Source organism: Nelumbo nucifera, chromosome 3 (genome assembly GCF_055504915.1).
Source record: "Nelumbo nucifera cultivar China Antique chromosome 3, China Antique-T2T, whole genome shotgun sequence".
Taxonomy (NCBI): Eukaryota; Viridiplantae; Streptophyta; class Magnoliopsida; order Proteales; family Nelumbonaceae; genus Nelumbo; species Nelumbo nucifera.
In genome coordinates, this window is record NC_142651.1 from 88,738,399 (window position 1) to 88,750,714 (window position 12,316).

At 42.1% G+C, this 12,316-nt stretch overlaps 1 protein-coding gene across 1 annotated transcript; it reads right to left on the reverse strand.

Annotated features, from left to right (window-relative positions):
* Positions 1-6,422: 6,422 nt before the first annotated feature.
* On the reverse strand, positions 6,423-11,996 carry LOC104587688 (uncharacterized protein C23C4.09c). The gene is made up of 7 exons (XM_010245395.3): positions 11,860-11,996; positions 11,199-11,264; positions 11,032-11,081; positions 9,662-9,729; positions 8,899-8,990; positions 6,683-6,754; positions 6,423-6,599 (listed from the first exon to the last, which is right to left on the reverse strand). The coding sequence occupies exons 1-7, from the start codon at positions 11,860-11,862 to the stop codon at positions 6,561-6,563; spliced, it is 390 nt and encodes a 129-aa protein (XP_010243697.1). The 5' UTR covers positions 11,863-11,996; the 3' UTR covers positions 6,423-6,560.
* Between the last annotated feature and the right edge of the window lie 320 nt (positions 11,997-12,316).

The window sequence follows — 12,316 nt, forward strand, 5'->3', positions numbered from 1 at the left end:
AGATGGAAGACCTGTCCCTTAGACACGGAACTCGGAGAATCTCCAGATGTACTACAAGTAATTGTAATGTCTTTTTGGAATGATTAGATGAATGAAGCAAAAATCCTTTTCAGCTCAATGCTCAATGCGTGTACCTACTAAGTTCTTACAACTCTTCAGCTTCGCGACTAGCAAAAGCGCATGACCTCTCCAAAGGTAGAGCCCTCTCGCCAAACCAACGCCAAGGCTTAAACGACTAAGTAGCAAACACCCTAGCCAAATGACACGTCAGAATATACCAGGATGGCTGAGGCCTTACGCACCCCAACGCCCCACCTCGGCAGCGACTAGCCTCTTAGACTTTCATGCTTAGCTCTATTTGCAAAGGACAGCAGCTTCCTCAGAACATTGCATAAGACCTCATCGAAACAGACATGGGGAGATGGGGCCAAGTGAGCCTTAGCTCCTTCTTAGCCACTCCCTCCGTACGACAGACCCCATTGGCCTCGCCGAGGCAAACACTTAGGAAAGAAGGAGCCAAGCGAGCCTCAACTTTGCCTTGGCCCCAGCCTCAGCTCGACAGGTCATCTTGCCGAAGTATCAGGAAGGTCATCTTACCTCAGTCTCACCTAAGTGAACACTTAGAGGGAAATTAGGCTAGGCGGACCACACTTCGACTGTACGGCTCTGCCTCAGTTGCCCTCCGCTACACATCTAAGGCATGCGTATAATAAGCCGAAGTAAAGGAAGAAATCCAGACGAGCTCTCGCTTCGCCTCGGCCTCGCCTTAGTAAATACTTAGAGTGTCACTCTGTGATCTTTCTACTAGGAGGGGGGCAAGGACCCCCCGGCGGAAAAATAAGGCAACAGAACAAGCAAAGGAAAAATAACATAGCAAAAGACAAGTGCTCGAAATGAGGTTAAAAAACTGCCACTGGTTCTCATTACATTAAAAAAATTGGCTATACAAGAATTCTTTCATGGCCCCCAAGGCCAAACGCATGTACAATGTCAAAAAAAAAGGAGAGGAATAAGAGAAAAAGAAAAGCCTAGCCTAGGCCTCGCCACTTGTCGAAAGGGGAAGAAAAGAGTCGGCAGCCTCCTCAGGAGAGTCAAGGATCACCTTCAAAGATCTGGTGTTGAAGTCGGGAAGCACTACCACGAGCACCTTCTTGGTATCCTCAATCTCGTCAAAATAAGCCTTGGACACGAGATCAGCCAGCTCCTCGGTCTGCTTCTCCGCTTACTAGACCCTCTTCTCAATGACATCAGCTCTCCGTTCGGCCTCCGCAGCCCGCTTCACTGCCTCCTTGACCCTCCTCTCTGCCTCAGCAACTCATTTCTTTGCCTCGACAACATCTCCCTTGGGTTGTTTGAAGCATTGTTCAGCCTCAGAGAGGAGGCTTCCGACGCGGACCCTCTCCATCTGCTCTTTGGAGAGGCTCTCTTGCGCCTTCTTTAGTTGTGCTTGAGCCTCCATCTAGAACTTTTGCTCATTAATAAGGCTCTGTTGGAACTTATGGTACTTCTCCTCGGTAGTGGCAGCAGCTTGCTAGAGCTTCCCCTTCTCCTCCAGGGTGTCCATCTGGGCCAAGGTCAGCTTCAGCTGATCCCCAAGGCCAACGAAGTGGAGGCAGACCTACAATGAAGGAATGGTCAGTATCCTATGAAAAAGCAAGTAACTGTGAGGAGAAAGGAACAAGTGTTACCTCGGCTAAGCTTTGCAGACCCTAGTTGTAGACCTTCTCCAAAGCGCTCCCCATCATCTGAAAGCAATCCCATGAGAGAAGGGCCCCACTCACTAGGGCCTGACTGACCCCCTCCTCACGAATGGAGTCCCCTTCGTGGACGTTCCACTAGGGACAGAAAATTTGGTTGGAACACTTAGCGAGCTCCTTTAAGGGTGTGGGGGCAGAAAACAGCCCCATTCGCTCCTTATGGGGCCCCCTCGCGGTGTCCCCCGCTGAGCTCCCGGCGTCGGCCACCTTCTACAGCAGCTAATCCCCCGCGGCCTCCTCAGCCGGCCTCTTTTGCCCCACCTCAGTCTCCTAGGCAGGCCTCCTCGACCCATCAGTTGGCTTCGGTGGCACGTGTTGTTCATGTCTCATCTGGCCCTCCTCGACGGGCCTCTTCCCCTTAGTGGGAACCTATGGAGTTTCTCCCTTCGTAGGAGTTGTTGGAGTAGTCCCTTTGACAAGGACCTATGAAACTGTCCCCTTAGCGGAGACCTGGCAAGAGGACTCCCCCTTCGTTGGGGCAGGGACCTTCTCCTTTGGAATTGGTGCCCCATCGGAAGGCCTTTGAGGCGTCTTCGCTCGCTCCTTCTGCATTGTGTGGGCACGTTCTATCATGGTCTTTCGAGCGTCCATCGGCACCTCTTTAAACAAATTAAAGTCGTTAGTAACGCAATGCAAAGAAGAGGACGAGGGAACGTGTTAAGGGACTACAGGGCCTCTCCTACCAAGGGGAGCAGGGCTGAGCTCCGCAAAGACTAGTGGGGCCTCCTCCACCAAAGGCTAGGCTCGGACTCTCCCCAAGTCGAGAAACCGCGCGAGATCATCGTTCTCCTCACTCATGAGAAAGGGGACACTCTTCTCCATAGTTTGGCTAACCTCTCCCCACCCCGACTTGAAGAACCAACCCTCAGGACAAGACAAAAAGAAAAATTTACCCTTCCAATTATGCACAAAAGAGTGGTTATCTACTGGCTTGGTCCTACGGGGTTGAAGATAGTGCGTGCCGTCTTCGAAAGAGTGCTTCCTTGGCATAAAAATCCCTTGGGAAAGCTTCGGCATTAGTTCCACCCCCTGGAACCGAGCCACCACCAGCATTGCCACAATGGTCCTAACGGCGTTGGGCACCAGGTGGCCAAGGGTGACCCCATACGCCCTCAATAATTCAAGGATCAACGAATGAAGGGGGAACCCAAGACTGAACTGAAGAAAGTGTTAGTAAATGTAGATCTCCCCCTCCTTAGGAGTCCACGGCCGGTCGCCCACCTCAGGCAACCTCATACCATAGGACAAGGGGATGAAGTACTACCTCGCCAGAGCCTTGACCTGATCCCCATCCAGAGAATTTTCAAATCCTAGGCGTAGGAGATCGGTCTCAGCTACTACCTGGGCAGCCCTTGTCCCGGAGACAAGGTCTGGGGTCTCCTCCCCCTCGACTTGGGAGGATCCCACGGCCTCCCTCAGCATCATGGATGTGGCGCTCTCGCAGGGAGGGTCATCGCTTCGATGGCTGCCTTCGGCACCCTTGGAGGCTACCCTCTACCGAAGCACCTCAACCTCTTGCCAAAGGGGAGCAAGGACAGAAGGACTTAAAGGAGAAAGGGGAAAAGGGGTTCGGGTGGGGCTCCCCTCCGACTCATCCAGAAGATCATAGCAGTCAGCACCAGAATCTGAGAAAGACATCTTTTGAGATTACCTAAAGGGATGTGGAGGAAGAAGAAGTGAAAACGAAGTGTCAAAGATTGGAGAATCTGGGAGTTGAGTTCACTGGAAAGAAAAAGCACTTAGAGGCAAAATTACAAGAACGCTACCGTCAAGGCCCCTATTTAAAGGAGAACAAACGGCCCAGATATCTCAAGATCCAACGGCTGAGAAGCCACCGCCTCTTCAACCCAACCGCAGCGTGCCGCGTAACGCTTAGCCTCGGAAGGCGAAACGGACGCACTAGTGACGGCTCAGATTGTCCCAGATCTAACGGACACGAAACACCTCCGCACCCCTGAGCACTTGTCCTCGGAAGGCGAAACGATGCTTAGGGCGAACTAGCGCGCCCGCCCACTATGACCCACTAGTTTATGTGACTCGATCGTGCGAACATGCACACCAGTTTGATCAGAAATCCATTCCGCGTACGGGGTGTTCTCCCAACGCATAGACCCGTGTAGAATACGGCCCCCGGTCACCTATCCAAAGCAGTAGTGCCACAAATCGCACGCAACTTTGGCCCAACTTATGAAGACGAACCAGGCGGAGATGCAAAAGAGAATGCCACTATAGGGTACACCTCGGCTGCCGGACCCACTAGCGCTCACTATAGGGTACACCTCAGCCTCGGGAGTGGGGGGCAAATGATGTAGGGTGGCCCAGCCCAAGCCACCCAGTCCACGAATGCCAGAACCAGGGACGCGACTAGCCACAGCAGGGGCTACCCTGCACCCCTCGTACGAAGCCAATCACAGAGAACCCACACATCCCCGTAGAGCTTGCTGACTGCCCTCGTATGGCTCCCATCTTAGGCGTTCATCTCCACCAACCTCCTGGCTCCTCAAGTATAAATAGGGCATACCCCCCTCCAGGTGAGGGATCCTGATCCTGAAATCTGATCCTACTACAGAACTTAAGTGTCCTCATCTTGGGAATTCAGCATCTATGAGTAGCCTCCTCATAACCCTCGTCTGTACTTAATTCCCCTCTTCATATCCTCATACTGACTTGACCGCCGGAGTCTCTGCCTCGGGTTCTCACCCGAGGCCTCTGACATCCTCTGCCTTGCAACACCTCAACTACCAGCCCTCGACTTCTACGGAACTCGGTACATCATCAGCCTCGGCCTCAACACCTTATCTCCGAGCCCTCAAAGCCTTCGGCCCACTTCCAAAGCCTAGGGGTGAATTTACATTATTGTCCTCGGCCAATCCAAGCATCAACATCCTCCTACATAGTATTATGTAGGGGGAGATGTTCCCAATTTACGGGAGTAGTGTGCTAAGAGTAGACGTGGGCAGGAATTCGAAGTCTCTTATCAATCGGATCACCTGCCCACAAGAATTCTACCCACATGACACTGCATTGGGAACATCTCCATGACTCCATCTCCCCATGAATGATAATGTTCCCAATGTTGTGTCATGTGGGTAGAATTTTTTTTTTTACCAAAAAAAAAAAGAATAAGTCATGTGGGTAGAATTTTTTTTTTTACCAAAAAAAAAAAGAATAAGTCATGTGGGTAGAATTTTTGTGGGCAGGACATCTGAGCTCAAAGAATTTATATCATGATTAACTCCTTACACTAAATGTGGAACCCACGAATAATGGGAGACCAGATCTGCTCCGCACATAGGGCACCTCACACGTACATCCTACCATGTATTGGGAACATCTCCTGTACTTGTAAATTATTTTTCACGGGAGATGTTACCAATGCACGGTGGATGTGCATGTGAGGCGCCCAAGTGTGAGGAGGAGATCTCATTCCGAAAAATGGGGCCTGATTTTCCAAATATCTACCATAAATGAGGGCCCATATGGCAACTTTCTCTTCTCTCACCGTTCCTGGATTCAAGGCAATTCCATATTTGGGTTGTTTTGTTTTTGGTACCACGGTTTGGATTGATCAATAAGTTATTTACATCCAGTTGCAGCTTTTGCTATTATTTTGGTATGGGAAATTGTCTAAAACTCACCATGAGTTTTCAACATTTCCCTTAAACTCACCACAACTTTTTAAAATGTCTAAAACTCACCATGTCAGTAAGTTTTTATTTTCCAAAACTCACCTTCCGTTAGTGGACCGCTAATGCTTCTTAACAGGAGTTCCGATTCAATCAGGGCAAAGCCCATTCAAGCAGCCTTTACTGTCTTGCATTGAGAATATCTTCGTACTTGTGTATTTTATTTCATGGGGAGATATTCACAATGCAAGGTTGGGAAAGGCTGTTAGAATGGTGTGGCCACAGGTTTGCCCTATGGAAGCCAATCTCATACCAAAAGTGTCTATGTCAACATAAATAAAAATTTTTATGACCAAATTACCCTTGAATAGCGGGTTAGAGGAAAAATGGTCTTTTTTAGTTTTCAATTTTCTTGTTTTTTTTGCATTTTTAGTACTTTGTTATAATTTTTTTTATCAATTCTGTTTTTTTATATTTTTTATTTTTTACAATCTATAAAATTTCCTATATTTTTTGTTATTTATTTATAATCACTGTGTTTTTCTATAATTTTTGGTGATTTTTCTATAATTTTTATTTTTTGATTTTGTTTTTCAATTTCTATAATTTCTATAATTTGAAAATAGTTTTTTATTTTGATTGAAATTTTTATTTTTTTTGTATTTTATATTTGAAAATATTTTTTTGAATTTTTTCCTTTTTTTATATCTAAATATTAAAATAGTAATATATGAACACCTATTAATTTATTTTATATTTTTCTATGAAAGTTAAAATGGTAATATATTAACACCTGTTAGTCTGTTAACGTTAAGCAAGTGACATGGTAAGTTTTAGACATTTTAAAAAGTTGTGAATTTAAGAGATGCTGAAATCTCATGGTGAGTTTTGGACAATTTTCCTTTTGATATGCTTGAAGATACAACGTAAACCGTTTACCCGGGATGACTGCAAACGCATACTAGTACGCCAGAATGTCATCGCCGGTGCAATACAGATCAAAGACACAGCAGATACGGTTTCATGCACACAAACGACAGAACAAAAGACACTCAATTTCTAGCAAAGCCAGTAGCAGAAGGTATATTGAAATGAGTCACGCTCAATAATGCTGGCCAAATGACCAAAAATATACAACCATTTAAAGAGTTTTCTATCATCAAACACCAAATGGGTCTTAATCGTCGTCCTCCAGAACACTCCGACGCCTCTGGATCTGAAGAATCGATGTTGAGAGACAAGAATTAATAGTCCTGTAACAGAGAAGCAAATTGAATACCACCGAAAATATATGCATACCGTCACTTTGGTTTGCTTTGTTGTTTGATTGTTAATCTGTTCCAGTAATGATATAAGCCTTTCTTCAGACACCTGCAGAATAAAGGCCATATATGGTTTCAACAACACGAGTATCTTTATTCATATCCACAATGTGCATTAATATGCAGGTGTATGTGTTGTATATAGACTTTTGGACAGTTTTTATGAGATCCATTCCACATTGGACTTCACAGGTCAAGTGCTCTGCTCAATAAGAATATGAAGAAAATACTTAGGAGAGCTAAAAAAGTTTCAAAAAGCTGTTTAGTGCAAAGAAAGCAAAGAATATTAATTGATGCAAAAGATAGCACAGACGTTTCGTCTGCACAGATCTCTCAACAGTATTTCTGGAGCTTGGCATATACAACACCCCATATCCATATGTTACCTACATATGGAAAAAGGAGCAGAAAAATGTTTAATGACACATCAGTAACTAGATATATATCAAGTATATGCATGGACATTTGTAGATGTACATGGATTAAACTTTTCTACTTCACATACTCTCAACATTACCATGTGCAACCACAGATGCTTATAGCAATTGGAGTGCATAACAAATATAAAAACAAATAATATCATCATCATCATCCATGTCTTATCCCAACTATATGGGGTTGGATATGAGAGTTTGACAAAAGTATTAGTAACAGCTGCCAACCTGAACCCTCATTTAATCGGGCTTGGGATTGACAGTGTAAGACAAGCTCACACTGGCAGAGTTGTAAAGACAAATAATATGACATTTTTTGACAGGTAATAAGTGTATGTTGTATTAATGTAAAAAGGGTGAAGGACCCTCAAGATCGTGTATAAAAAGACATACAGAGATTTCAAAAGTGTCAGCCCACAAAAAGTCGTACATTCCAGAAGGCACTAATGCATACATCAGCTGCCTTAAGACTCAAAAAATTATACTACTCTACTAGTTCATGAAACTTTCCTCAAAAACACCAGAAAAAATGTTGTAACACATTACTACATTAGCACCCCACCTAATGCATCATCATCCATTCAATTTTGTTGATCACCATTTCTGGGGAGGAGACTTTGGCTTAAAATATGCTATTATTCCTTTCTTCCTTTCTTACCAGACAGCCCAACAAAAAGCAGAAGGAAGTGTTCTCCCCATAGAATCTTCTCTTTAGCTGAAAATACTTTGACAAGGAAGGTCTGGTGGAGTAATCCACTGTCTCCCAAACAAAAGCAGAAAATGGGACCAAAGCTGATGAGTGATAAACAGTGAATGAAGAGGTGATTACCAGGCTCCTGCTCCTATCTGCAGAGGCTGCAAACATTGACCATAACTATCCCTTTATTCAACAGATGGTCAATAGTAAGAACTCAGCCCCAAAATGCAGTCCAAAGAAGGAAAGTAATTTTGAATGAAACTTGTATTTTCCAAATCCAACTCCAAAAAGGATTGGCAAAGCATCAACCCCTGATAACACCTGTTAACATGATTTAATAGAGAAAAGCCCAGATTTGTCCTCCAACCATACTCTAGAATCCTTCACATCAGGTTGAATGTGGCAACCACTAAACCTTTCCAACAAAGAGCCCAAGGCCGCCAGCTCTCAGTCATTCATGTTCTGTCTGAACAAAGGACCCCACACCATCTGAGAGCCAACCAAGTCATAACAATCATTAACCGATGACTCCTTGTTTGCTGCTATATGAAAAAGGGCTGGATAATCATCATATGAAGGCATCGGTCACTAACTGATGCCTCCTCCAGCATTCAATCATCCAGAAATAGGTTTTGTCTCCAGGGCCATGCCTCGTCCTGTATTACCTGCAAACTCACTCTTAAGCTTCATAATCCCTTTCCACAGGCTGTAAACATATGGATGTGACAGCTAAGTTGTCCCCCAACCCACTAGTGAACTCCCATATTTGTTGTCAATCACTTGCCTCCCTAAGTGGTTGTTCTCTTCATCTAATCTCCATAACCACTTGCAGATAAAAAACAAAGTACACCTAAAGACTTAAATAATATTATTTTAAAAGATAAAGACAAAAACAAACAAATGAAATGTCAAATGATCCCCACCCAACATAGATGCGCAAAAAAGGAAAGAAAAAGAAATTGAAATTTGAAAAGCTTTAGACTGTTTTCCAACAATTTATTGGTAGATTAAATGCAGCTAATAGGCATATATCAAAGAACATAAATGTATGTCCTTCCTTACCTTCTCAACTATCTGACCCATTTGAGCAGCTCTCAGTAGAACATCCTCAACTCCACGTGCCTTCTCAGGCTTCACCAAAGCAATCCGAGCAACTATTTGAGATAAGAACACAACAGCTGGGAGATAAGTTTGAAACCAATGCTAGAAACTAATCAAAACAATGGATAAAATGGAAAATAATTCAAGTAGCCAATAATAGAACTAATCCATAGAAGGCTTGGTTTAAGCCTTGGAGGAGTGTTAACAGTTCAGCCTTTAAGGATATTCCTTTATCGACTGGACCAAGTATCCAAGCAGAACAATTCCAGCATGATCCCTAAAGATCTCCCAAACTCCAGAAGAACTAGGATTACCAAAACAAAACCCATTAAATTTCTTTTATCCTGCCTCATTCTGTATTTAAAGACTCAAGACTAGCAACCGCCTTAGTGTCTGTTAGCCTCTCAAAATGGACTCTATTGAGACTCCTTTAAATTCCACCATAGTCCTCTGTAAAGAAATGTAACTAAGCACAAGGGGTTCCATAAGCTTGAGGCACACAGCACAAGGTGAGCTGTAGTGTACGCCTATTGAAATCATTTTGGGTTTATTTTCCACCATAAGTTGCTTGAAGAGACTTTATGTACGGTTTAATTAATTCCAAACTCACACTTAAACCGAAGTCCCAGTTTGTAGTTGACTAGAATTCTGGTAATAAAAATAAATAAAATAAATGTTGCCATTTACAAGAACTATTGCTAATTATATACAAATTTCAACTCACGCCTTTCTCGTGCTTCAGATGACAAGATTTGACTAAGCATCATTTGCCTCCTTTCATCTGCTGCTTCTCTGGAGTTACAAGAGTTAAAAAATCTAGTTAGAACTTCCCAAAAAAAACGTTTTCATTAGGTAAACTCCTACAACCATTGTTATCAAGATGACAAGACAAGACCAGGCAAGCAGTAGTTCTTTTCACAAATAAGACCTTAGGCACCACCTAGACACAGGTTATGCAGTAGTCCTTTTGAGAAATAAGACCTTTAATTTATTGCGTATGATTTTTTCTTAAGATAATTTATTGGGTATAATCAATGTTGATGTTTGTCATATTTTCCATTTCTTAATATTTTGTATTGAAAATTACTAAAAGAAAGCCAATAAGGAAAAAATTTTGCATATAAAGACACATTACTTCATTAATTTCATAAGGTAACATCACTTCTAATTTCTAATCATATATATGAATATTCCATGTACAATCTAATTAATTCCATTCAGAAAAATAGCAAGGCATACTTAAAATCATGAATTTTCATAAGAATCTGAACAAATAGGCAAAGCAATAGTACATTGAAGGCTTGAAGCTGAGAAAGGAAGTACTCCAGCAAGAATTCAAGCAAATAGGTAATAAACATACTAATATATTTTCTATATGATTTTTATGTATCACAAAGCACAAACAAAATACAACATAGTATACAACATACAATAATTTGTCAACCTTTCCCTTTTCCTTGCCTAAAAAGGCATGAAATATTATGCAAATACGGCATGATGTAAATGCTCCACCCCAAAGGAAATGCCTTGTACACTTGGTGTTACATAAGTGCCCACTTAAATGTGAGTCCAGATCTCCAGCAAGCAAAAGCTCTGCGCACATATCATCCAATCGCACATTTGGAATATCTCCCATACATGTATGTTAAATTCATGGCAAGATGCTCCCAATGTGCGGCTGCATTCCCATGCTTGCTTGCAAAGTGTTTACAGAATTTTTGCTTGCAGGGAATCCCATCCCCTTAATTGTCGCCTTGATAGATATGACAAAAACCTGAAGGCTGTGTTTGGTTGCAGTGCAAATTCATTTGCACTGATGTAAAACTATGGTAGTGCATGATTTGGCTGCAAAATTTGATTTATTTTTGTTTCAAATTTTACCTTACTTTGTTTGGTTGCATTAAAAATGAAGTAAAATAAGACCTAAAGCAAAATAAAGTAAATTTCAAAACAAAATTAAACCAAAATTTGCATTTTTTTCATTTGCAGTCCCATACATTTGTACTAGTGCAAATAAAATTGCACTGCAACCAAACACAGCAGAAAGAACAAAGCATGGCATCATGCTATCAATTTAGTGCATAAGAAAACAACCTTTTGGCTTCTTCCTGTGCTTTCTGCTGCTCCGAGTTCTGCTGATTTCCCTGTTTGTCAATAAAGGTCATTTAATAAAGATAATTTATATTCATTCACATAGAAGAAAAGAAAATAAAGTTGGCGTAAAATAATTCAATCACAAGATAAAGACACTTATCACTTACAATGCCATGTTGTGCCATTAACTCCTGCATTCTTCTTTGTCTGATAGCTTCCAATTCGGGATCAGCCTTAGGTAAGCAACACCAAGTGATGTATCAATACCCGCAGTAAGTTTCAAGACTCATTGGTATCCACGTCAAAGTTCTTTAGATTTGATGCCAAGATCCAACCTCACACACAAATTAAAAAAAAAAAAAAAAAGAAATAGAATCCTGAAGAGCCTATAATAGTATGAACAAATGGGTTTATAAGCCCTGAGGCAATTGACACTTAACAGTAATTAAGTTAATTTAGTGAGTAGCATAATTAGACTTGCCCAAAAGCAGGCTCTGACTCCTGAAAAAAGACTCTCAAATCGGCTAGTGAGATTCTAATGCTCGATTTAAAAGATAAGCAATCAACCCACAGGCTTGAACACAAGCCATCATACAGAAGCCACAAAGAACATTGATTAAAACCCTAAAATATCCGACTAAGAAAATACCGCCGGGTGGGGAGAGAGAACTTCAAACTAAAGCAGACAATGAATAAAAATAAGAAAGTTTGGTCTTATTTAAACCAAAGAAAGCAGTATTCAATGAATCGAAACCAATTGAATAAATTTTTTGAGGAAAAATGAAGAAGAAACAATAGAAGCATCAAAGAAAGAAGAGATGGAAATACCATTGCTTTTCCTTCTCCAACCCTGGATCTCCTCTTAGAAAGCTGAAACAACCAGAGAGAAATCGCTCACTGTCACACAGCGTCACAGCGTTTAAGCTACGCGGCCTCCAAACTGGCTCAATGGTTTTATATGCGGCCATAATTCACTGAATATGGAATTGCACCGAGCGCGTGATGTAGCCACGTCGCGTCGGCGGTACTTACACAATATGACAAGAAGGAAATTTTAGTAAATTTACTAGAATAATGAATTTTATATTCGAAAAAATACGAACAGGCCTAATGCATTTTCCGATTTACACCACAAATCTATATCTATAAACATTTAAAACGTAAAAAAAAAGGATCGAATTCGAATAATACAGACAACATCCGAATTCGAATCCGATTACAAAACTTGATATCCGAATTTGATTCGATATTTGATTGAAAATTAATATCCGAATTCGAATCCGAT